We start from the raw sequence: 27,350 nt of genomic DNA, 5'->3' as shown, positions 1-27,350 counted from the left end.
AAGGGGGTGGGGGGGCCTCAATCACTCAATAGAACTTTAATGAGTTGCCAACGAGCCTAACTCAAAACCCCCCTTCTACATGAGCTCTTTGATGTGGGATTCAGGTGCCATGGTAACAGTCCCAGTCTCTCTCTACTTCATTCTAGGTTTCTCACAGGTAGTCCCTGGTACCAGTCCTTATACCTGTATGAGTCTTAAGCACACATACAGGTATAATGCATCATCAATAATGCATCATTGACACTGGTGTCAAAGTACAATAACCCAGTAAGAAAAAACACCAAAGGTTTGTGTCATATTTATTACTGCCACCCAGTGGACGGCATGATAACAGCAACATACAGCAGTTAAGAAATGGAGTGCATTCTCTTAATACATCTTTTACAAACCATTTCTCCATTTCTCACCGATTAAGACATTATGTAGCCGACTGTGTAGAATAACAAATGCAGAGAACCAAGTCACCGTAATGTAAAGAATGAAAGAAGAAACTTCTATTTGAACATAATAGTACAGGCAGTAGTGGAGTGTTAGACAGCGGTGAGGGCAGTGAACTCACTCCTCTTTCTCACTGGCAGCTCTGAGGAAAAAGAGATGAATGTGTGTTATTACCGACAAATTAAAGCCACATCGTGAAGCGTCTTGCTTTACTCAAATTAAAATGGTGTGTGTGTGGTGCATAATACACTCTAAACACACCGGTGTGCTGTCCTGAGACAGGTTGGGGGGTCACAGCCCAGGTAGGCCCCGTTCTCAAAACAGTACTGGAGGAAAGCGTTGAAGCATGGGTCCTTGACGAGGATGTGCGGGTTGCCCACGACGATGAGCAGGGCTTTGGGCCGCGTGATGGCCACGTTGAAGCGCTTAGGGTTGGACAGGAATCCCAGTATGCTTTGCAGGTCGTTGCCCTGCACCGACTCATTTGCCCTCACCTGGAACAACAAGAGGCCATTTATTTAGATGTTTTAGGGTAGGGGTGAATTACAACTTCAATTCAGTCAATTCAGCAAAGTGATATTCAGCTCATACAAAAGTGACACATTTTTTTATATTTTCAATTTCAGAATTGATTCCCTTAATTGAAAAGGAATGGAACCAAGACCCTGTAAAGGGAGAAATTAGTCAAGAGTTCAATAATGAGTAGGACAGACGAAGGATTGGAACGTTACCGTGGACAAGATGATAACCAGAAATTCCTGTCCCTGGAACTCCTCCACAGAGCCCACCTTGATGTCAGACAGGCCCACCCGGTGGAGCAGCACACGGATCTTCTCCGACTGGAGAGGAGGTTCATGGTTCAGGGTTCAGAGTTAAGGGAAAACTGTACTACTGTGACAGAATGAGTCACTTTTTATGAGTTTGAGGCCTTTTAAAATAGTAGATATCGCCTTCTAGAGGCTTAGACTCTATGGAGTTATCAGCAAAACGAGCAGATTGACAAAACAGAATAGGACCAACCTTTGATGGCCGAAATGTGCACTACTAACCTGTTTCCTGTAGGGGGCGATAATGCCAATGTCACTAGCAGCTACAGGATTGTAGAGCTTCTTGGCCAGCTGGCAGCAGTACAGCATCACCTGTACCGCCTCTCCAGGGTTGAACCACGACGGGTTGTTGCCCTCCCTCATCTCTGTGCCCTGAGAGGGGGAATGATGACTGGCATTATTGGTGTTCGACTTCTAGGTTCTGTTCCAACCGAAGAGGAAAACCCATACTTGTCAAAATGTCTATGGTAAACAAGGAGAGGAAAGAGGCTGGAAGAGGGCAGGAGGGTACGAGTATGTAAAGACGAGACTATTGAGAAAGAGGCCATGTCTTGAGTTCATTTTAGGCAAGTTCTGCCTGCGACTATGGGACCCAGGTCGTGCTACCTTGTCCCTGACCTGCTTTCCCCCCCACTTTTACAACAGCTGATGTAAAAAGGGCTTTAAAAATACATTGATTGAAGAGGACAGGGAGCAAGAGAAGGGGTCCTTACCCTGACTCCGTGGAAGATGAGGGGAAATCCCTTGGTTGGCAGACGGCTCCAGTGACAGAGAGAGTCCACTACGGACCTCTGGGCCCTGACACACAGCTCCCCGTTGTAGAACAGTCTAGAGGGCAGGGCCAGGAGGGCCTCGTGGGAACGGTAGTTGTACACTAGCTTGGTCACCTGGAAGAGGAAGACGAAAGGCCACCAGGAGAATAGGTCAACTGTGGTAGCATCCATTTACCACGCAGTCCTTTGTGGCTCAGTAGGTAGAGCTTGGTGCTTGCAACAAGGGTTGTGGGCTTGATTTCCGCTGGGGATATCCATGAGTAAAATGTTTGCACACATGACTGCAGGTTATCCTGTTTAGGATAGGGGGCAGTATTTTCACGGCCGGATAAAAAAAGGGACCCAATTTAATCTGGTTATTACTCCTGCCCAGAAACTAGAATATGCATATAATTGTTTGATTTGGATAGAAAACACCCTAAAGTTTCTAAAACAGTTTGAATGGTGTCTGTGAGTATAACAGAACTCAAATGGCAGGCCAAAACCTGAGAAGATTGCATACAGGAAGTGCCCTCTGACCATTTCTTGGCCTTCTATAGCCTCTTTATGGAAAATAGAGGATCTCTGCTGTAACGTGACATTTTCTAAGGCTCCCATAGGCTCTTAGAAGGTGCCAGAACAGGGAATGATGACTCTGCAGTCCCTGGCTGAAAAACAGTAGCGCATTTGGATAGTGGTCGATCTGAGAACAATGAAACGGGTGCGCGCGTGCACGTGAAGAGTCCATTTTACATTTTCAGTCTTTGAACGAAAACGACGTCTCCCGGTCGGAATATTATCGCTATTTTACGAGAAAAATCGCATAAAAATTGATTTTAAAATTTTGTCACGATACACGTCCGCGCGTCACCCTTCGGATAGTGTCTTGAACGCAAGAACAAAACGCCGCTATTTGGATATAACTATGGATTATTTGGAACCAAAACAACATTGGGTGTAAACTAGAAGTCCTGGGAGTGCATTCTGACGAAGAACAGCAAAGGTAATCCAATTTTTCTTATAGTAAATCTGAGTTTGGCGAGTGCCAAACTTGGTGGGTGTCAAAATAGCTAGCCATGATGGCCGGGCTATCTACTCAGAATATTGCAAAATGTGCTTTCACCGAAAAGCTATTTTAAAATCTGACACCGCGATTGCATAAAGGAGTTCTGTATCTATAATTCTTAACCTCTATGGGCTAACTGGCTTGCGTCCCACCTACTCAACAGCCAGTGTAATCCCGTGGTGCGATATTCAAATACCTCAAAAATGCAAAAACTTCAATTTTTCAAACATATGACTATTTTACACCATTTTAAAGACAAGACTCTCGTTAATCTAACCACACTGTCCGATTTCAAAAAGGCTTTACAACGAAAGCAAAACATTAGATTATGTCAGCAGAGTACCCAGCCAGAAATAATCAGACACCCATTTTTCAAGCTAGCATATAATGTCACATAAACCCAAACCACAGCTAAATGCAGCACGAACCTTTGATGATCTTCATCAGATGACAACCCTAGGACATTATGTTATACAATACATGCATGTTTTGTTCAATCAAGTTCATATTTATATCAAAAACCAGCTTTTTACATTAGCATGTGACTAGCATGTGACTAGCATTCCCACCGAACACTGCCGGTGAATTTACTAAATTACTCACGATAAACGTTCACAAAAAAACATACATTATTTTAAGAATTATAGATACAGAACTCCTCTATGCACTCGCTATGTCCGATTTTAAAATAGCTTTTCGGTAAAAGCACATTTTGCAATATTCTCAGTAGATAGCCCGGCATCACAGGGCTAGCTATTTAGACACCCAGCAAGTTTAGCATTCACCAAAGTCAGATTTACTATAAGAAAAATGTTATTACCTTTGCTGTCTTCGTCAGAATGCACTCCCAGGACTTCTACTTCAATAACAAATGTTGGTTTGGTCCCAAATAATCCATTGTTATATCCAAATAGCGGCGTTTTGTTCGTGCGTTCAAGACACTACCCGAAAGGGTAAAGAAGGGTTACGAGCACAGCGCATTTCGTGACAAAAAAATTCTAAATATTCCATTACCGTACTTCGAAGCATGTCAACCGCTGTTTAAAATCAATTTTATGCAATTTTTCTCGTAAAAAAGCGATAATATTCTGACCGGGAAATCGTTTTTTATTACAAAGAGAGTGAAAGTAAAAGCATGCTATCCCCTCATGCACGAGCCACAGTCTAATGGCCCTCTGATAGAGCACTTGCCAAACGCGCTAATGTGTTTCAGCCTGGGGATGGCATTACATCGTTCAGCTTTTTCCCGCCTTCTGAGAGCCCATGGGAGCCGTAGGAAGTGTCACGTCATGCCAGAGATCCCCTGTATTTGTTAGAGATGATCAAGGAGGTCAAGAAATGGTCAGACAGGCCACTTCCTGTAAGGAATCTTCTCAGGTTTTTGCCTGCCAAATGAGTTCTGTTATACTCACAGACACCATTCAAACTGTTTTAGAAACTTTAGGGTGTTTTCTATCCAAAAGCCAATAATTATATGCATATTCTAGTTACTGGGCAGGAGTAGTAACCAGATTAAACCGGGTACGTTTTTTATCCTGCCGTGCAAATACTGCCCCCTAGCCCCAACAGGTTAAAATAATTGTTATGTATTTTGTCAACGTTTATGATGAGTAATTTAGTAAATTCACCGGAAGTTTCGGTGGGTATGCTAGTTCTGAACGTCACATGCTAATGTAAAAAGCTGGTTTTTGATATAAATATGAACTTGATTGAACAAAACATGCATGTCTTGTATAACAATGTCCTAGGAGTGTCATCTGATGAAGATCAAAGGTTAGTGCTGCATTTAGCTGTGGTTTTGGTTTTTGTGACATTATATGTTAGCTTTGAAAATGGGTGTGTGATTATTTCTGGCTGGGTACTCTCCTGACATAATCTAATGTTTTGCTTTCGTTGTAAAGCCTTTTTGAAATCGGACAGTGTGGTTAGATAAAGGAGAGTCTTGTCTTTAAAATGGTGTAAAATAGTCATATGTTTGAAAAATTGAAGTTTTTGGATTTTTGAGGAGTTTGTAATTCGCGCCACACCCCATCATTGGATATTGGAGCGGTGTTCCGCTAGCGGAACATCTAGATGTAAGAGGTTATAAAACAAGTCTGCTAAATGGCATACATTATATTACAATGCAAGGGCAAAACATTCTGTAGAAAAATATGCAGAATTTATATTCATAGTTGGTGGATTCACTATGCAGGATTTTAGTGATCATGGCAATGACAGGGAGTGTGCATGCGTCTACTCACCAGCACTGGGTTGTATCCGCCATTCTCTCTGGAGTACAGAGGGTTGGCCATCAGTCTCTCCAGCAGGGACACCCCCAGGCCGAACGCCTGCGCAAGCTTGGACTTCACAATTGGACCCAGCTGCCGGGGGTCTCCGGCCAGAACTATCTAAAAGGATGGCGAGAGCAACAGAAAATATGACTCACTTCCTGATCAGGAGGCTACAGAAGGCAGTGTCAATTATGACTTCTGTCAGTTACGGGCAATGGGTTGCTTTCTTCACAGTTGCGCCACTGTAGTAAGGGTTGTACTGTGGTTGTAGATGTACTCGTGTTCAATCTAACCTGTCCGTCTCTCTCTGACAGAAGCCCCAGAGGTATCAGTGCCTCTGGCTCCGTGGCTTGGCCAGCCTCATCCAGAAACACATGGGTGAAATGACCCACACTGAGGAAACGCAGCAAAGAGACAATGACCTTAGTTAGATCAGGTTTACTACAGTTAAGTTTCCTCTGGTGAGGGAGGTTAACACTGAACCCTATTACCCTCCCTCACCGCAGTCCAATCTGGTAGAACATGCCGGCGCTGGAACAGGTGCTGACCACAATCCTGTGAAAGGAGGCGTGTCGGATGTCCTCCCCAGCCTGAGAGTACTGCCTTAGAACCTCCGGGATGGCCTATGGAGATACAGAGGGAAATGCGATACAGACAGAGGCACGAACTGGTCGGGAAAAAAATAGGAATGATGAAATTCCTGCGGCGGCAATGGGTGCAGTACCTCTTCCTGTCGACAGGAGGCGTTGACGCGGGCCAGGCTGGCAGCGTTCAGGTATCCACTTTCATGGAGACGGATACAGACGAGGTCTGCAGCACTGTTGGAGGGAGTGCACACCAGCACACGACTACTGGGTAGGCGGTGATACACCTATGGGAGGAGGCCACAATTATTTATTCAGGGAACTAAAATGGAGGGAAAATGCGGTAAATAACCAAATACAAGAAACTTGATAGAGCTTGCCAGGTGCAATGGAATCGATGGAACATACTACAAGTGCAAACCCTGCTCATCAGGCAGGCTGACCCAAACAGTCAAAACATTTGAAAGAAAACCAATCCTATTTGAACCCGGGTTTTGGTTGTTTATTTCTCTCTCTGTATTGTTCGTAAGTAAGCCTTTCACCGTTTGTCTACACCTGTTGTTTATGATGCATGTGACAAGTAACATTTGATATTCATTGGGGACGTGCCCTTTACAGTTAATCGGCTCGGGGATTCAAACCAGCGAACTTTTGGTTACTGGCCCAACGCTCTTAACCCCAAGGATACCTCCCAGGTTGAGGGGTGTCTACCTGTAGTATGGACTCTATGAGGGTGATAGTTTTTCCTGTCCCTGGGGGTCCAAACAGGATGTACGGCGTGGGCCGACACTCCCCTGCCAGGATACGCTTCACTGCCTCCCTCTGAGACGGGTTCAGCTGCTGGTTGAATAACTGGCCTGGGTTAGGGATGGGTTTAGATGGCAGCCTGGAATCTGAGAGAATTAAAGAGGCTCAATACTTCATTCCCCTCTCCATCACTGATCATTCATTCTGTCTCACAAATGTACTGAACTGTCCTAGTTAGGACACGAGTTCTAATGCCCTTCAGGTTTATGACACTTCAGCAGCTCTAGTATACAGAGAATCTCTGTGCTATCAGAATGAAGGAGTCCCAATGCTTATATCACCTGGTTTGGTTTGTGTGGCCCTTGAGACCATGTCCACAGAGACACCTGACAGCTTCACCCCATCGGTTGTGAGGGTGCCCTCTTTCACCTCCTCTGGACCCCACTCTCCCGTCCATAGAGGGGCCTGAAGCATCACAGCTTTAGGGAAGAACACTGGGAAGAAAGGAGAGGACGCACAATCAGTGGTGGATCAGACAGGAAATAAACTTACCAGGGGTTGGGGAGAGAGAAGAGAAGAATAAATAGTTGACTAAATGCAACACATTTTGGAAATGGGATTGAGAGAAAAAAGACAAGATCACCATTCTCTTCAAAGTGCTTGTTCTGGTCCAGTGCTAAGTGGCATCGCCTCATGGACAACCTGTCAACGCAAACATCATCATACATAATCAATATACTGTCAACACAAACATCATCATATCATTATACTGTCAACACAAACATAATCCATATACTGTCAACACAAACATAATCCATATACTGTCAACACAAACATAATCCATAAACTGTCAACACAAACATAATCCATATACTGTCAACACAAACATAATCCATATACTGTCAACACAAACATAATCCATATACTGTCAACACAAACATAATCCATATACTGTCAACACAAACATAATCCATATACTGTCAACACAAACATAATCCATATACTGTCAACACAAACATAATCCATATACTGTCAACACAAACATAATCCATATACTGTCAACACAAACATAATCATACATAATCCATATACTGTCAACCTGTATACTGTCAACCTGACACACATTATCTATGCTAAAGGAACAGAGATCAACACTTAGGTAGTGACACAGAAAGGATCCTTCCCAGAACCAGGACAAGGCAGGTACCTGTTTAAGGTGAACTCAACATCTAGAGGCTCTCCCAGGTAGCCATGCTGAAACTCAGTGTTCACCCTCAGACTCACATCCTCGTCACTGATCTGTGGATATGGTCCACAAACAGTGTTCAGGTCAATGTGAACAAAGCACAAGGAGAATTAGAGCTGCAAGCAAAACGCTAAAGAAGATCAAAACCTCTGAGTACCTCTGTGACGTAACCGATGTACTCCATCACCACGCCTCCACTGATTGGCTTCTTCAGCGCCACTCTGTCACCTGTAGAGCAGACAAAACACTATATCAAACATCTCAATTCAAGTATGGCTGACTCTGTGAAACAACACATTTCATTGTACCCATCTGGAGTGTGAGACAATCAAACGTCCTATTATTATTATTATTATTACTACTACTACTACAAGGCCAAATGAAGACTCAACAGATACCTATGAAGAGACTGGGCCTGCCCTCAGCCAGGCCAAGCACCTCTAGGTGCAGATAGATGGCACCTCTCCTGAGGAGGGCTCCACTGATGTTGAACTCCCTGAGCTCGCTCTCAGCTTGTAGCTCCTCCAGCCACAACAGGGACGAGAAACGGAGACGCATGTTGGCCCCCGACAGAGTCTGTCAGAAATAGAGCAAAGGCCCCCATATCAAAATCCTGAGCGACTTTTCAATCAAAACCAAATTGGAGCCAAATTCCTGTAGGGAACAAAGCATTTAATTGACGATAGAAGACTTCCTTCTGAGTTAACTTGCGGTTCCCTTACCTCTCCTAGACATGGCTGGGCCACCAAAACGTCACGGTCGGCCTCCATACAGTCCCGTAGAGCCTGGGGCACTGGGTAGTTACTCAGGAAGTTAGGCAGGTGGCGCTTAGTCAGCCTGTGAAATAAAAAAATAAGAATAGAAAGTCATAGGCTAGCGACTAACTACACAGGAGGGGTGTAATTCTAACTACAACTACACAGGAGGGGTGTAATTCAACAATGTGGACCAAACTGTCATCATTCAACATGTCCAACATGGGTAGAGTAACTAGGTTGGGGGGGGGGGGGGACGACATTTGATTATAGAGAGAACGTTGGTGGACAGCATCACCAACTAGTCAAGATAATCTTATTCTATAGGGAAATGTGGTTGGCAGGTAGGCCGAACATACTTCACTACATAATAGAGCACTGAGACACTATCAGGGTGTAGTCTACCGTTGAGGTGGATGGGCAGCCATCACAGTGACCACCTGGGCAGCCTGAGGAAGGGGCAGTGGGGCTGCCGGGCAGTAGGGAGCAAAGGGCTGGAGAAGACTCTCCTCTTTACTGCCTACTGTGACCTCCAGACGCCTCCCGATGGTGAAAGAGGGGAAGTGCAGGAGCAGCAGCTCCGCACAACGCCCCAAGTTCCTAGGGTAAGATGGAGGGATACATACATCATTGTTTTAAAAACCTGAATCTTCAGAAGAAATTGATTCAGACAGATAAGTGACACCACCAGAAATAGACAACTATACCAGACTTGTGTAGCAGCTAGCTAAGCATGACTTACTTGGCTCGGCAGCAAACTTTCACAGATACCTTCTCCCCTGGTGCGATCTCCACGTCTCGCTCATCTGTCCGTATGGCAGGCTTGTGAACAGTGTCCTGATGTGCCTCACCATTTTCTTCAACCACATCTCCATCTATCTCACTCATCTCCTTCCCATCACCATTGAGCACTGCAGTAGGCCCAGCAAACCCGGACTGTGGGTAGAGAGCGGGACCCACCATGGGAGTGCGCTTGCTGGATAGGCCCTGAATACCCCGATAGAGGATCTGTGTTAGAGCAGGAAGCTGTACAACCCCCTTTCTCTGTCCCGGTGGGTCTGCCACAGTCCCTAGGCTGAACTGCTCCTCTGAGTCCCAGCCAGCAAACTCACAGCACTTCAGTCTATGGGTCTCAGAGCCTTGGTTCCTGTCAAGAGAATAGAGAATACAGCGCATTCGGAAAGTATCCAGACGCCTTCCCCTTTTCCACATTTTGTTACGTTACAGCCTTATTCCAAAAAGGATTACATTTCAAAAAAATCCCTAATCTACATACAATACCCCATAATGACAAATCAAAAACAGGTTTAGACATGTTTGCAAATGTATTCAAAATAAAAAAACTGACTTATTTACATAAGTATTCAGACCCTTTGCTATGAAACTCCAAATTAAGCTCAGGTGCATCCTGTTTCCTTTGATCATCCTTGATGTTTCTACAACTTGAACACAGTGGCCTCTGAATACTTAAGGTATTTCAGTTTTTTTATTTTTAATACATTTGCAAAAATGTCTAAAAGCCTGTTTTCACTTTGGCATTATTTGGTATTGTGTGTAGATTGCTGAGAAACACATATATTTAATCCATTTTAGAATAAGGCTGTAACGTAACGTTGAAAAAGTGAAGGGGTATGAATACTTTCCGAAGGTACGGTATGTCTGGTACCACAGGAGGAAAAGTATCAACAAGATCAAACACATCGTTTCCATATGTTTTATGCCATTTGCTCCGTTCCAGCCATTATTAACAGTCGTCCTCCCGTCAGCAGCCTCCACTATCTGGTGCTATCCCCAAGGTTTGGAAGGCGGCTCATGTACCCCCCCTTCAAAGCTGGTGACCCTTGTGACCTACATAGCTAAAAATCGCCTTATTTCAAAACTTCCTTACCTAGCTAAAATGATTAATTCTCAGATCTTTCCTAGAACACATTTCATGTACACATTCAATGTACATCAGTTAGGTTTTAGACCAGGTCATTGCACTGCATCCCTAGTTATAAAAGTGGTTAATTGAATGGATAAAAGGCAACATTGTGCTGTCCTCTTCATTGACCTGTCAAAGGCCTTCGATACTGTTGATCACCCACTGCTAATTCAGAGGCTTTCCTCAATTGGCCTAGAACAGGCTGCATGTATCTGCACCTCAAGGATGGAAAACTTGCACAAGGTGCAACTTCGAAATTTGGTTGTGCATCAGCAGTTTCTCTTGTTCTGTCAGTAACTCATTTAGCCCATGTCAGCTAACATTTTAAGATTGGTAAATTAGTTCAGCGGCCAGCTATCTAAACGTATAGTAATCATGGTCAAATTAACGACCGGGGGGGGGGGCATTGATTTTGTTAGTTACTCACTCAGATAAAATATGAAAAACTGCAAACGTTTCTCTCCGCCCCATCGTAAAATGTGTAGAATTGCAGCAAACTTGCTATAAAAAAAAGGCAACATTTTCTCTACCCCCATGACAAAATGTGCCGAATTTAGGAAATGTACTCTAAAACTTTACATTTCTCTCTGCTGTCAAAAGGGGGGGGCTGCTAAACTGTTTTGCTCTCAAGGTGGGTGTGGGGGACGACAACATTTTTGCTTAAAGCACCCAAAAAGCTAGGGTCAGCTCTGACAGTGGGTATGGATGTGAGTACACAGACCCATGATGAGTTCAGATTTTTTGGGGCCCCCACCCCCATCAAAGTTGCCCATCCTGTTGTAACTAGTTTACTTCACAGATAGAACTCAAATGTGTATTCTTTGATGGTGTTAAGTCAGGTTTTCTGGATATAACGAAGGTGTCAATTCTGGGTCCTGCATAGGGCTGGATGATCGGATTAATTAAAATGTATATGTTTTTGCGCAATATTCCAAATGCCTGTATCGGTTTTATGAGCGTTTATGTCCGCTTGTTCTAGTCTTGTATTTTTGGTCGTCTCCTTCGCTCCTTTTGTGCTGTGTGCACCTCCCCATTTACCCCAGAGACCTATATATATATAATGACGAGATGCACGCCTCCGCCCTAACAATGGGAGTCGTCACAAAGGCAGGCGACAAGCTTAGGTCCAAAATAAGCCCATTGAAAGACATTGGGCTTATTTTGGACAGATTTTAGCGTGAGTGAAACCTTTCGCTTCGCCTTTTCTTCTATGGTTTACACACACACACACACACACACACCAAGCCCCTCCCCCTGCCTCACACGCCAACAAAGTTGAGAGATCTTCCTCTGACAAGCAATTACATTTTCAATAGCCTAATGTCCGCTACAAGAACTAAGTTATTAGTGAATGTGCATTATGCATGGTTCTAGGTGCATATTTTCTTGCTACAAATGTTAAACTATTTTGATAAAATAAAGTGATTAGTGGGTCTTGTGGTTGTGGAAGGCTTATATTTAGCCTGGGTATAACTTCACAAGTCCTGAATTCATTTGATATGCAGTGTAATTGACCTTTAAAATTGTACAACGCCACTTAGAGAACAATCATTATTTTATTTTTTAATTGAGAGATATATCCTGAATTGCCCACAAGTTTGAAAGAAAATAATCGAGATATGATTTGTAGGCCATATTGCCTAACCCTAGTCCTGTACTTTACCCTGTTTACATTAGAAATATTGACTTGTCTGTAAAACAAATTGTAACCACTTGTATACAGATAACTGTTGTGTATGGTATTGCCACCACGGTTGAACAGGCTCTATCTGAACCACAGTCTGCCTTCATTGTTTTACAGAAAAACGTTCTTGACCTGAAATTACTATTGAATGCAGGTAAAACTAAGTACATGTTGTTCTCTAGAGTGCATACAAATAACTGATGATTTAAGCACATGTACTTTAAAAATGGTGCCCATACTGATCGTGTCCCTGCTTACAAATATCTGGGCATCTATACTGAACAAAAATATAAACATGTAAAGTGTTGGGCAGAAATAAAAGATCCCAGAAATGTTCCACAAAAAGCAGTGCCTTAGACCGCTGCGCCACTCAGGAAGGCCAATACTTTTACTTAGGCATATATTTTACAAATTACATTTACTTTTGATACTTAAGTACACTGCTCAAAAAAATAAAGGGAACACTTAAACAACATAATGTAACTCCAAGTCAATCACACTTCTGTGAAATCAAACTGTCCACTTAGGAAGCAACACTGGCAATACATTTCACATGCTGTTGTGCAAATGGAATAGACAACAGGTGGAAATTATAGGCAATTAGCAAGACACCCCCAATAAAGGAGTGGTTCTGCAGGTGGTGACCACAGACCACTTCTCAGTTCCTATGCTTCCTGGCTGATGTTTTGGTCACTTTTGAATGCTGGCGGTGCTTTCACTCTAGTGGTAGCATGAGACGGAGTCTACAACCCACACAAGTGGCTCAGGTAGTGCAGCTCATCCAGGATGGCACATCAATGCGAGCTGTGGCAAGAAGGTTTGCTGTGTCTCAGCATAGTGTCCAGAGCATGGAGGCCCTACCAGGAGACAGGCCAGTACATCAGGAGACGTGGAGGAGGCCATAGGAGGGCAACAACCCAGCAGCAGGACCGCTACCTCCGCCTTTGTGCAAGGAGTAGCACTGCCAGAGCCCTGCAAAATGACCTCCAGCAGGCCACAAATGTGCATGTGTCTGCTCAAACGGTCAGAAACAGACTCCATGAGGGCCCGACGTCCACAGGTGGGGGTTGTGCTTACAGCCCAACACCGTGCAGGACGTTTGGCATTTGCCAGAGAACACCAAGATTGGCAAATTCGCCACTGGCGCCCTGTGCTCTTCACAGATGAAAGCAGGTTCACACTGAGCACGTGACAGACGTGACAGTCTGGAGACGCCGTGGAGAACGTTCTGCTGCCTGCAACATCCTCCAGCATGACTGGTTTGGCGGTGGGTCAGTCATGGTGTGGGGTGGCATTTCTTTGGGGGGCCGCACAGCCCTCCATGTGCTCGCCAGAGGTAGCCTGACTGCCATTAGGTACCGAGATGAGATCCTCAGACCCCTTGTGAGACTATATGCTGGTGCGGTTGGCCCTGGGTTCCTCCTAATGCAAGACAATGCTAGACCTCATGTGGCTGGAGTGTGTCAGCAGTTCCTGCAAGAGGAAGGCATTGATGCTATGGACTGGCCCGCCCGTTCCCCAGACCTGAATCCAATTGAGCACATCTGGGACATCTGTCTCGCTCCATCCACCAACGCCACGTTGCACCACAGACTGTCCAGGAGTTGGCGGATGCTTTAGTCCAGGTCTGGGAGGAGATCCCTCAGGAGACCATCCGCCACCTCATCAGGAGCATGCCCAGGCGTTGTAGGGAGGTCATACAGGCACGTGGAGGCCACACACACTACTGATCCTCATTTTGACTTGTTTTAAGGACATTACATCAAAGTTGGATCAGCCTGTAGTGTGGTTTTCCACTTTAATTTTGAGTGTGACTCCAAATCCAGACCTCCATGGGTTGATAAATTGGATTTCCATTGATTATTTTTGTGTGATTTTGTTGTCAGCACATTCAACTATGTAAAGAAAAAAGTATTTAATAAGATTATTTCATTCATTCAGATCTAGGATGTGTTATTTTAGTGTTCCCTTTATTTTTTTGAGCAGTGTACATTTAAAACCAAATACTTAAGACTTTTACTCGAGTAGTATTTTACTGGGTGACTTTCAATTGAGTCATTTTCTATTAAGGTATCTTTGGCCACTTTTTCTACCACTGGATGTACTCATGCCAAAAGCTTATCTATACTGAACAAAAATATAAACTCAGCATGTAAAGTGTTGGTTCCAAGTTTCATGAGCTGAAAAAAAATATTTGAGGAATGTTCCATAAGCACAAAACACTTTCTCTCAAATTGTGTGCACAAATTTGTTTACATCCCTGTTAGTGAGCATTTCTCCTTTGCCAAGATATGCCACAACTGTCGAGTGATTAAAGCTGATTTAAAACAGCAGGGTCATTAGGTTTAGTATTCATCACTGCATGGTTGGCCCTCTGATGTCACGTAGGTTGATACATTACTATGGGTGCATTTACAAAGCCCTTTTAGAAAAAAGTCCCACTGTATCGATCATTACTAACCTTTAGACATACTAGTTACCACACCCAGTCTCAGGGATGGCCAACTCTGGAAATGCATTCAGTCTCTACAGAGTTAGGTAAATCAGCGTTTAGCTTTTTCTGCACTGTTCTTGGGGTAAAATCTTCAAAATGTTAAATGTTCTGGTGCCTTCAGGTCGATTCAGAAAGCTCATCGAGGACCTTAATGATGAATGTGTTTGTTTTTATACAACCATGTTTTCTTCCTGCTTGCATTTTAATGTGTTTATTTCTGTGATCTATGTAATTCAGGGCTCACCTGATGAAATAAATAGTTAAATAAGTCTCACAAAATTATATTCAGAGAGTCTTGGTAGGACAATGGTGCTAAAAATTGTGCTTAAATGTTATTACAGTGCATTTGGAAAGTATTCAGACCCCTTTACTTCTTATACATTTTGTTACATTACAGCCTTATTCTAAAATTGATTAAATCGTTTTTTCCTCACGGTATCCTGGGAGGTCTAACACGGGGGTTTGTGAGAGAGGGGAGGTATGTGCCGCGACGTTGGCTCCCTCTGCTGGGGAGAGCTAAAATGTTTCTGTATGTTTGTGTTGGATGGGGTGACTGCTCTGAGGTTTGGGAAATGAACAAACTGTCAGGTATGAACAGTGTGGTGATTTTATTTTGAAACGCTGTGACCACACACAGCATTTTGCCCAGAGTTTTAGCTTTCCCTTGGAGCTGGAGATTCACCGTGTTCAGGTGGCAGGTGATGTCAGTTAAAACAAATAGCCAGCTTTAATATCCACTGTAGATCACCCAGCTCTGGCTCCTCTCTCCCCTTGCTTGCAACAAATTCACAAATTTGAGGTAGGAGAGAAAGAAATCTTTCAAAAACTCTGCCACGAGACAGCCATCTCACCTCATTTTGAAATATCAAGTTGCCGTATTCTGTCTGGTATTCCTCCAGTAACTGGTGGAATTGCCGGTGATTCAGTGCCCTCGCAATAAAATAAAAAAAATCACCACAAGCACGACTTCCTGCATCACATTCTGTAAGTCACAGTCTGAGTTTAGCCACAAGTGCTTCCTGATGAATGATACAACGAAATGTAACAAATGTGGGAATACTCTCTCTTTTTCTCATCAGGCCTATGAGTACCTTCTCCTTCCCTCGTATGTTTGGGGCACCGTCAGTGCACACAGTTGCCAGGTTTGACTAGTCAATATTATTAAAATCAGCAAAAAAAATGTAACAAGGGCTTTCAGAATATCCTCTTCTCGTGTTTGTCCCTGAAGGGGCAGTAAACATAAAAGTTCCTCTCTGAACGACGCGTTTTGAGGGAAGCGGACCCACACAAACTAGGCAATGACACTTACATCAGTGCTTTCGTCAAGCGCAACACTAAAACACGGGGCCACGGATCTGTCAGTAATAACTTAGCGATGTTCTCGCTGATGTCCTCTATGCATCTTGTTATGGTCGAGTCAGAGTCGCAGTCCCTTATTTTGCTTTAAAATAGCTTCCTTGTTTGTGAAATCAGCATACAATATTTTGGCTGAGGCCAAAAATACATTTATTTGACAATCTCCGAGTCTGAAGGCCTTCTTGTTTCTCGCGAGTAGACAAGCAATCTCATGTTGCCTCTGTCGTTTTCTCTGCAACAGTGCTTGATCTGTCCATTTGTTGTTGTCCATTGAGCTGTCCTTTTGAGTTGCACTATTTTGTTGTTTCTGAGGTTGCTTTGTGGTAGATATGTTTTGTCAAGGTGGGCATGGTGTGACTGGAAACGTTGCTCTAAATCTGCTTGTTTAAAACAATTGACTGTCTTCTGGCAAATAAGACAAAGTGAGCTAGTCCCATCATGCAGTACAAAAAAAAAAACACTTGTCTGTCCATTTCTCTGTTCTTCTTGAATCGACCGTATCCTTCTCTTACCCACCAGAACCACATTTGCTAGCTGCATTTCCCCACTTCCGTCTTCCTGATTCTCCGGTGTTCGTTCATAGCTGTCACGTTCTCCAGCTCTTCCCCCTCATTTTCATTGTCAATAGATTTGTATCTTTTTTACAACATTTATTTAAATTTAATTTAAAAAAAAATAGATCCATGTCAGCCAGACTGCAAAATGATGTGTCGGTCGCTGTAACTGAGCAATTGCGTTCTATTCAGGCAAACGTTCTATTTCGGCCTTTCTGTTCAACAGCTACGCTATGCTGCCATCTATCTGCCGTTCAGGGAACAATAGATATATTCAATGAAGTGATTCAGGCCTACATTAAAACACATTGAATTGAAATTGTATCATTGTTATGTATTATGAATGGAAAATCACAGCGCAATGAGTACCACTGAATTAGGGGTAGTGCCAACCAGCTGTAAAGACCACAAATTGAGCACCGTGGCACACAACGGGAGAGAATAAGGGAGGCAGGGAATGAGCCTACAGGAGGGAACGAAGCTCCCGGGGGACGGAACCAAATGCAAGGAGGCGGCTCAGAAGGACCGAGTCAACCCAAAGTTATTTTGTTGTTACGTTTATTCTAGGTTGCCCAGTAAAGGCATGTTTTCTGACTAGAACCTCCTTGTATGTGTCCATCTCTGTGTGCTCAAACCCAACACCCCGTGGTTTACCAAACCCTCAATCTACACACAATACCCGATAATGACAAAGCAAAAACAGGTTTAGAAATGTTTGCACATTTATATATATACACAAATAAAACGGAAATCTCTCATTTGAAGCATCTTTGGCAGCGATTACAGACTCAAGTCTTCTTGGGTATGATGCTACAAGCTTGGCACACCTGTGTTTGGGGAGTTTCTCCCATTCTTCTCTGCAGATCCTCTCAAGCTCTGTCAGGTTGGATGGGGAGTGTCGCTGCACAGCTATTTTCAGGTCTCTCCAGAGATGTTGGATCGGGTTCAAGTCCTGGCTCTGGCTGGGCCACTCAAGGACATTGAGACTTGTCCCAAAGCCACTCCTGCGTTGTCTTGGCTGTGTGCTTAGGGTCGTTGTCCTGTTGGAAGGTGAACCTTCAACCCAGTCTGAGGTCCTGAATGCTCTGGAGCAGGTTTTCATCAAGGATCTCTCTGTACTTTGCTCCGTTCATCTTTCCCCAGATCCTGACTAGTCTCCGAGTCCCTGCCCGCTGAAAAACATCACCACAGCATGATGCTGCCACCACCATGCCTCACCGTAGGGATGGTGCCAGATTACCCCCGGACGTGACACTTGGCATTCAGGCCAAATAGTTCAATCTGCACCTTTAGGTGCCTTTTGTCAAACTCCAACCGGGCTGTAATGTGCCTTTTACTGAATGGTTTCCGTATGGCCACTCTGCCATAAACGGCATAATTGTTGGAGTGCTGCAGAGATGGTTGTCCTTCTGGATGGTTCTCCCATCTCCAGAGGACCTCTGGAGCTCTGTCAGAGTGACTATCGGGTTCTTGGTCACCTCCCTGACCAAAGCCCTTCTCCCCCGATTGCTCGGTTTGGCTGGATGGCCAGATATAGGAAGAGTCTTGATGGTTCCAAACTTCTTCCATTTAAGAATGATGGAGGCCACTGTGTTCTTAAGGACCTTCAATGCTGCAGAAATGTTTTGGTACCCTTCCCCAGATCTGTGCCTCGACACAATCCTGTCTCGGAGCTCTACGGACAATTCCTTCGACCTCATGGCTTGGTTTTTGTTCTGACATGCACTGTCAACTGTGGGATCTTATATAGACAGGTGTGTGCCTTTCCAAATCATGTCCAATGAATTGAATTTACCACAGGTGGACTCCAATCAAGTTGTAGAAACATCTCAAGGATGGTCAATGGAAACAGGATGCACCTGAGCTCAATTTCGAGTCTCATAGCAAAGTGTCTGAATACTTATGTAAATAAGGCGTTTGATTTTTTTGTTTGAATAAATTAGCAAAAATGTCTAAAAACCTGTTTTCGCTTTGTCATTATTGGGTATTGTGTGTAGACTAATGAGTAAAAAAATATATATATTTAAAGAATTTTAGAATAAGGCTGTAACGTAACAAAATGTGGGGGAAAGGAAGGGATCCGAGTACCTTCCGAATGTAAAATAAACACATTTCTACAAAAGCCTTCATCGGGGTATTTACAGGGTAGTTCTCGCTCATTTAAGACAAGTAGACAGTCCATGGCTGACTCACTGTATCCAGACAACCAGCTCCTGGCTCTCTCCCAGCAGCAGAACCCCAAAGTGTGTCTTGTTGCCAACCACCAGGCCCCCCTTGTCCTCCAGCAGACTATTGATCTCCGCCTCTGGGATGGACCTGTTATTGACAGTAGTCATACTGTTTGAGGAAAAAGACCAGAGAGTAATGGTGTAGGTTAGCGGGCCGAGTCCTAATTCATTATCAGCCTTTAATACAATGGGAATTCTTCCTGAGATTTCACCCAACACAACATACATGGTGGAATTCCTGATAATGCCGGGAGACCATCATAGGTCATTTCATTGATACAAGGGCTTGTGTGGGTGGCAGTGGAAAATGTATTAATTCACTGATCATTGTCCAGGGTCTATTTTTGTAGCTACTTGTGTTCACTGGTAACCATTTCACAGAGCCCTTCAGCAGAAGTGTTTGTGGTTATTTACCTGTGTTCGCTGGTAGCCATGCACAGAGCCCTTCAGCAGAAGTGTTTGTGGTTATTTAACTGTGTTCGCTGGTAGCCATGCACAGAGCCCGTCAGCAGAAGTGTTTGTGATTATTTACCTGTGTTCGCTGGTAGCCATGCACAGAGCCCGTCAGCAGAAGTGTTTGTGATTATTTACCTGTGTTCGCTGGTAGCCATGCACAGAGCCCTTCAGCAGAAGTGTTTGTGGTTATTTACCCGTGTTCGCTGGTAGCCATGCACAGAGCCCGTCAGCAGAAGTGTTTGTGATTATTTACCTGTGTTCGCTGGTAGCCATGCACAGAGCCCTTCAGCAGAAGTGTTTGTGGTTATTTACCTGTGTTCGCTGGTAGCCATGCACAGAGCCCTTCAGCAGAAGTGTTTGTGGTTATTTACCTGTGTTCGCTGGTAGCCATGCACAGAGCCCTCCAGCAGTAGAAGGACTGGCTGCTCTCCACCACCACCAGACTGACCATGTCCCCAGGGGAGGGACGGTACCCAGCCGGGAGGAGCAGGTTGTCCAGGCTGAAGAACACACTGTCCTCCACCACGCCGCTGCTGCCAAACACACTGGACACACGCACCTGGGTAGGGTGGGGGTGTGGGGGGAGAGTGTGTGTGCAGAGAAGGGGGTGAGACTAGACCTTCAATGCTGCAGAAATGTTTTTAGTACCCTTCCCCAGATCTGTGCCTCGACACAATCCTGTCTCAGAGCTCTACGGACAATTCCTTCGACCTCATGGCTTGGTTTTTGCTCTGACATGCAGTGTCAACTGCGGGACCTTATATAGACAGGTGTGTGCCTTTCCAAATCAGAAGGGGGTGAGACTAAAAGTTTATATCATCACATTAATGTGGACTTGACGGTGATAATTGGACTACAGATCAAAGTCCATGGACAGGAAACATGTAGGTGCTGTATGTTGCCATGTCTTCAGTGAGGTAAAGTTGAAATGCCATTTGCAAGGAATGACTGAATGGGGTTCTAGAGGTGCGACTGACCTGGTCCATGCGGCGGTAGCGTAAGGGGGACACAGAGCGGGCCTGGCTGCTCCACTGGGTGGGACTAATGAAGTACTGGGCCTGGACCCAGTCCCCTTTCATGGGTTCAAAACCTGATGGACAGGAGCAAGGAATTGAAAAAAAGGAAGCATAGAATAGGAAATTAAAGGCTAAACGGGTATAGCATCTGGGACAGCTTGGCAGCATAGAAATAGAATAGTAGAACATAAATAGAAGTAAATCTATTTTGATCATTGACAGTACCATCACAAAGAGCTTGTCGTGGAAAAAAAGTGGTCTGATTGATGAAGCCACCGTCCCGGTCACATGATGTCACAGTACCAATCAGAGGACGGAGCTGGTTGCTGTCTGCCTCCAGGGAGGCTCCTCCCCCTCCTTCCTCCCAGGCATCAGCGTTCTTCTCCACCTGAGGAACGGAATGGCCACAGTTATAACCACAGAACATAGTATGCATGTATCTCTAAGGTTGTATCATACAAGACAAACAAGTGGGATGTGTCCCAATACTCTTCAATATGCTCCTTTCTCCATTCCTTCACAACCAATGAATTGAAAAGTGTCTCCAATTTTATTTAAAAAATGTAACCTCTATTTAACAAGGCAAGTCAGTTAAGAACAAATTCTTATTTACAATGACGGCCTACCAGAAGGCAAACGGCCTCCTACGGGGACGGGTGCTGGGATTTAAAACATTTAAAAATAGGACAACACACACACACACCTCGACAAGAGATACACCACATAAAGAGAGACCTAAGACAAAAACATAGCATGGCAGCAACACAACATGACAACATCATGGTTGCAACACAACATGACAACATCATGGTTGCAACACAACATGACAACATCATGGTTGCAACAACATGGCAGCAGCACAAAACATGGGAGAAACATTATTGGGCACAGACAACAGCACAAAGGGCAAGGTAGAGACAACAATACATCACGCGAAGTGTCCATGATTGAGTCTTTGATTAAAAATAACATATTGTAAAAAAATACATTGTTGAAACCTATAGTCATTTCTAGAGCCGAACCTATTTATCGGTTGACCGATATTAAAATCGGCTGATTTTAGCCTTTTACAGATGTATTTGTATCAGATATATTTAATCCACCGAAAAGATGCAGAGAAAACACACCAAAATTACCTTCCCCTTCATAGACTGACTTGTTTTGTATCTCATTATTTGTCCTGGAGAGGGCACTCTTTACAAGCCTATCTTTCCTTGGCGTGCCAGAGCAAGACTCGACACTATTCTCCAACGCAACTACACCAGTCAGAGAGGAGAGTGAAGTTACTGCTTCTACGGTGAGTGCTGAGTAGATAGAAGCTTGCCAGCTCAATTAAGTGCAAAAAATACACACTAGTCATATACTGTTACGTAAAGTGTCATGGAAGGCTGTTGTGACAAACAATGGATGCTATGACCAAATGTACAGCAAGCAGAATATTCTACTCTGTGGTAACATTATCGTTACAGCCCTTTAGTGAAGCCTGCGAAATCTGGAGTGTTATATTTGCTCTTTGCCAAGGGTATTTCTCAAGCTCTTTCATTCAAATGTTTTCAGAGACACTAACATAGGTTACAAAGTAGTGCTTCATAGCGACGCTTGGATGCATGTGTTGCCACTTGTCAGGGACTGGTGCAAATTCACTTTTCGCCAACCCCGTTTCCATGACGAGTGCTGGCTAGCTAGCCAGCTAACTACCTGTGAGTGTACTTGACGCAATTCACATTAATGTTCTTTCCTCAGCTTTCTGAGTATCTTTGTAGGGCTGTTTTAAGCACAATCCATACAGACGTTTTTATTCTATTATTAAAACTATAATAAAGATATCTGCAGATATTGTATATTATATTTCCACTCTAAAATCGGACCAAAAATCTCATATTGGCTCTAGTCATTTCACCTGGCAATTGTAATAAAGGTCAGGATACAGAGTAAGAAACCAATTTAAATAGTGAGACCCAGCCAGGTCTCATCTTCGTAGATAACAAAAACATACTGGTTAAAGTGAGGTCTTGGTCAAAGTGTCTCACCCTCAGTGCTTTCCACCCTCCTTGGGCACTGTCTCGTACTGCAAGGCCGTTGACTGCATCCCCGACCCTGAGCGGCACGCCACCCAGCACCTCTCCAGTGGTGAAGTAGATATCGTCGTCGATCATGCCGTAGTCCTGACACAGTAGGGTCACCACGCCGCAGCGCAGGTTGCGGATTTCCTCCATCGCTGACACACAAAAGATTATGACTGGTCATTGATCACTGCATTGAAAAACTTAGTGGTAAGAAAAAGTATGTGAACCCTTTGGAATTACCTGGATTTCTGCAAAAATTGGTCATCAAATTTGATCTGATCTTCATCTAAGTCACAACAATAGACAAAAAGTGTGCTTAAACTAATAACACACAAATTATTGTATTTTTCTTGTCTATATTGAATAGATTAAACATTCGCAGTGTAGGTTGGAAAAGGTATAGGCCCTTCAATCCGGCCCACGAGACTTTGTTTTTACCTCTTTTCTCCCCAATTTCGTGGTATCCAAATTGGTAGTTACAGTCTTGTCCCATCCCTGCAACTCCCGTACGGACTCAGGAGAGGCGAAGGTCGAGAGCCATGCGTCCTCCAAAACACGAACCAGCCAAGACGCACTGCTTCTTGACACAATGCCCGCTTAACCTGGAAGCCAGCCACACCAATGTGTTGGAGGAAACACCGTACACCTGGCGACCATGTCAGTGTGCACGCCCCCGGCCCGCCACAGGAGCCACTAGAGTGCGATGGGACAAGGAAATCTCTGCCTGCCAAACCCTTATGACGCTGGGCCAATTGTGCACAGCCTCATGGGTCTCCCAGTCACGGCCAGCTGTGACACAGACTGGGATCAAGCCTAGGTCTGTAGTGACGCGATGTAGTGCCTTAGACCACTGCGCCACTCAGGAGGCCCTCGCAAATTGATTTTAACAAACAATTGGTCCCTCAAAAATGCAGCCCTCCATTAACTTTCAAAATCCCGATGTGGCTCTCGAGACAAAAAGTTTGCCCACCCGTCCTAGGCTAATGATTCCTCCAAAAGCTAATTGGAGTCAGCTAACCTGGAGTCCAATCAATGAGACGAAATTGGAGATGATTAGAGCTGGTTAGAGCTGCCTTGCCCTATAAAAAAAACTCACAAAATTTGAGTTTGCTATTCACAAGAAGCATTGCCTGATGTGAACCATGCCTCGAACAAAAGAGATCTCAGAAGACCTAAGATTAAGAATTGTTGTCTTGCAAACAGCTGGAAAGGGTTACAAAAGTATCTCTAAAAGCCTTGATGTTTATCAGTCCACGATAAGACATATTGTATATAAATGGATAAAGTTCAGCACTGTGTCCATCCTGCAAAGAGCACAGTGCAGAATGCTCATAGGTTAAGAAGAATCCTAGAGTGTCAGGTAAAGACTCGGCATCTCTGGAACATGCTGACATCTCTGACGAGTCTACGATACGTAAAACACTAAACAAGAATGGTATTCAGTGGAGAACACCACGGAAGAAGCCACTGCTGTCCAAAAAAACCATTGCTGCACATCTGAAGTTTGCAAAAGTGCACCTGGATGTTCCACAGCGCTACTGCCAAAATATTCGGTGGACAGATGAAACTACAGTTGAGTTGTTTGGAAGAAACACACAACACTATGTGTGGAGAAAAAAAGGCACTGCACACCAACATCAAAACCTCATCCCAACTGTAAAGTATGGTGGAGGGAGCATCATGGTTTGGGGCTGCTTTGCTGCCTCAGGGCCTGGACAGCTTGCTATTGTCGGCGGGAAAATGAATTCCCATGTTTATCAAGACATTTTGCAGGAGAATGTAAGGCTGTCTGCCAATTGAAGCACAACAGAAGTTGGGAGATGCAACAGGACAACAACCAAAAACACATTAGTAAATCAACAACAGAATGGCTTCAACAGAAGAAAATACTCCTTCTGGAGTGGCCCAGTCAGAGTCCTGACCTCAACCCGATTGAGATGCTATGGCATGACCTCGAGAGCAGTTCACCAGACATCCCAAGAATATTACTGAACTGAAACAGTTTTGTAAAGACGAATGGTCCAAAATTCCTCCTGACTGTTGTGCAGGTCTGATCCGCACCTACAGAAAACATTTGGTTGAGGTTATTGCTGCCAAAGGAGGGTCAACCAGTTACTAAATCCAAGGGTTCACATACTTTCCCCACCCTGCACTGTGAATGTTTACACGGTGTGTTCAATAAAGACAACCGTATAATTGTTTGTATTATTCATTTAAGCAGACGGTGTTTGTATTGTTGTGACCTAGATGAAGATGACATTTTATGACCAATTTACACACAAATCCAGGTATTTCCAAAGGGTTCACATACTTTGTCACTAACTGTCAAGGGTTTTGACTAAATCAGAGGTTTGACACAGAAAAGTCCTTAAAATTCCTTTGAGAATACGTGGGTTGTAGCCACTGGCAGTGTTGGATCGCTCTCATTCTGGGATTTATAGCACTCATTTGCTGTCGACTGAAACAGGACAGGTGCATTGAGAAGCTGCCAGGCTGCTTGGTGAGCTTATTTGTAGACTTACCTGCGTCATAAAACCCATCCACTTCATCCTCCTCTACCTTTCTCCATAGTGGGGCCAGCAACTTGGCTATCACACACTGCACTGCTGTTACCATGTCTGCAAGTAGCTAGATGCTGAAGGTGGTGCTACTGTTAATGAGGGCAGAGGAGAAAACAAAGCAATGTGACTGGTGGTTTATCAAAACCATTTACATAAGTGTGGCCATTCTTGCACGTGATTGCTTTATCTGTCATGCAATGCAGCGCACTTGATAGCTAATACAATTGCCGTTGCATCTAATTTATTAGCACGCTAATGTTGCCAGCTGTGCGAACGGTAGCTAGTTGACTGACATTATGCTTCCAAAACTCGTCTTTATTGCAGGTTTGTAGCTATGTAAACGTGATGAAACTACAACACGGTGCATAACCTAACTAATAAAATATAGCTTTATTCCTGAGAAATGATTGTACAAGGCAACATACCTCTGTTGCAGCAAATTGCTCTTCGTAAACGTGTTCACGTGCTGCTTTCTCACATTATGATAGACAGCGCGCGACTAAAAAGATGCAATTGCGTGCGCGCAGATGGACACCTTTCTTCAAATAGTGTCGTTAACCCGACGGTAAGCAACAGGTATGTCCCTATCTGGCGTCCCGCGGTTGATTCGATTCCCCCACAAGTTTTCTGAGCAAAACATTTTTTTGGGGTACAGTAAAAAAAAAAACTCCAACACCATGATATCAGCTCCAAGTGATTTCAATTTTGGAAATCTTTTCCAAAGTATTCCCCACATAATATATAGAACTATTTCACCTAGCAAAATGTCGTTGAAAAGACGACTGTGCCAGACGTCCAGTCGACGTTCGGTTTTGGTTGAAAGTATTTGTATACACATGTGCACAGTATCAGAAATTGGTATATGAACAGTTTTTATCAACAATCATACATCACTCCAGTATTTACACACAGTATTTATTTACAACATTCAAGTGCTAATTAACTGTATCTACTACTGAAGAAACATTAATAACCTACTCATTTTTCAAACATCCAGCGTGACAAAATATACATTTTTATTTATTCCATGCCTCCCCATTAAGTCAATTATTGCCAATACATATTAACAAATGGGTTTTCATTCCGTTTTGATATTTCATATTTACATTTCATGTAACATTGACACTGAACAAAAATATAAACGCAACATGTAAAATCTTAGTCCCATGTTTCATGAGCTGAGCTAAAAGATCCCAGAAATGTTCCACATGCACAAAATGCTTATTTCTCTCATATTTTGTGCACAAATTTGTTTACACCACTGTTAGTGAGCATTTGTCCTTTGCCAAGATAATCTATCCACCTGACAAGTGTATATCATATCATGAAGCTGATTTAACAGCAGGATCATTACACAGGTGCACCTTGTGCTGGTGACAATAAAATGTTTTGTCACACAACACAATCCCACAGATGGCCCAAGTTTTGAGGGAGCGTACAATTGGCATGCTGACTGCAGGAATGTCCACCAGAGCTCTTTGTAGTTGTATTTCACCTCCAATGTCATTTTAGAGAATTTGGCAGTACATCCAACCGTCCTCACAACCCCAGACCATGTGTAACCATGCCAGCCCAGGTCCTCCACATCCGGCTTCTTCACCTGCAGGATCATCTGAGACCAGTCACCCGGACAGCAGAAGAATCTCTGCACAAACTGTCAGAAACCGTCTCAGGGAAGCTCATCTGCATGCTCATCGTCCTCACCAGGATCTTTTAAATTTCATTTTGAAAAAAAAGTACAAATTTTTCTCCCCAAATTCGTGATATCCAATTGGTAGTTAAAGTCTTGTCCCATCGCTGCAACTCCCGTGCGGACTCGGGAGAGGAGAAGGTAAAGAGCCGTGCATCCTCTGAAACACAACCCAGCCAACCCACTGCTTCTTGACACAATGCCCGCTTAACCCAGAAGCCAGCCGCACCAATGTGTCGGAGGAAACACCTGGCGACCGTGTCAGCGTGCACTGCGCTCGGCCTGCCACAGGAGTCGCTAGTGCGTGACGGGACAAGTACATCTCTGCTGGCCAAACCCTCCCCTAACCCGGACGACGCTGGGCCAATTGTGCGCCGCCCCATGGGTCTCCCGGTCGCGGCCGGCTGCGACAGAGCCTGGAATTGAACCAGGATCTCTAGTGGCACAGCTAGCACTGCCCCATCATGGAGGTGGGGTTATGGTATAGGCAGGCATACGCTACAGACAACGAACACAATTTCATTTGTCCTGAGGCCCATTGTCGTGCCATCCATCCTCCACCATCACCTCATGTTTCAGCATGATAATGCACAGACCCCTGTCACAAGGATCTGTACACAATTCCTGGAAGCT

General features: G+C 44.1%; 1 protein-coding gene across 1 annotated transcript; it reads right to left on the bottom strand.

The window, feature by feature from the left end:
- Nucleotides 1–282: 282 nt before the first annotated feature.
- mov10l1 (Mov10 like RNA helicase 1) lies at nucleotides 283–25,670 on the bottom strand. Its single transcript, XM_014124464.3, has 25 exons — nucleotides 25,453–25,670; nucleotides 24,989–25,116; nucleotides 22,431–22,618; nucleotides 20,626–20,788; nucleotides 20,362–20,474; nucleotides 19,756–19,943; nucleotides 18,894–19,037; nucleotides 9,431–9,835; nucleotides 9,094–9,288; nucleotides 8,656–8,770; nucleotides 8,332–8,509; nucleotides 8,091–8,161; nucleotides 7,895–7,986; nucleotides 7,331–7,389; nucleotides 7,029–7,181; nucleotides 6,652–6,833; nucleotides 6,081–6,227; nucleotides 5,858–5,979; nucleotides 5,650–5,749; nucleotides 5,327–5,473; nucleotides 1,979–2,152; nucleotides 1,488–1,637; nucleotides 1,170–1,277; nucleotides 700–932; nucleotides 283–580 (listed from the first exon to the last, which is right to left on the bottom strand). Exons 2-25 carry the CDS (start codon nucleotides 25,080–25,082, stop codon nucleotides 556–558), a joined length of 3,546 nt encoding a protein of 1,181 aa, XP_013979939.1. The 5' UTR covers nucleotides 25,083–25,116; nucleotides 25,453–25,670; the 3' UTR covers nucleotides 283–555.
- Between the last annotated feature and the right edge of the window lie 1,680 nt (nucleotides 25,671–27,350).

The sequence above is a fragment of the Salmo salar genome, chromosome 10, assembly GCF_965601325.2.
Source record: "Salmo salar chromosome 10, fSalSal1, whole genome shotgun sequence".
NCBI lineage: Eukaryota > Metazoa > Chordata > Actinopteri > Salmoniformes > Salmonidae > Salmo > Salmo salar.
Note: the sequence above shows the minus strand (reverse complement) of the source record. Positions and strands in the feature narration are given on the sequence as shown.

What these genes read in the sequence shown, in the direction of transcription:
- mov10l1 (XM_014124464.3), bottom strand. Translation starts at nt 25,082, where the DNA reads ATGGTAACAGCAGTGCAGTGTGTGATAGCCAAGTTGCTGGCCCCACTA. An exon ending in ATGGCTACCAGCGAACACAG is followed by an intron (nt 19,038 to 19,755) that starts GTAAATAACCAC and finishes TTCCTCAAACAG; the next exon opens with TATGACTACTGTCAATAACA. An exon ending in CCCAGCCATGTCTAGGAGAG is followed by an intron (nt 8,510 to 8,655) that starts GTAAGGGAACCG and finishes TATTTCTGACAG; the next exon opens with ACTCTGTCGGGGGCCAACAT.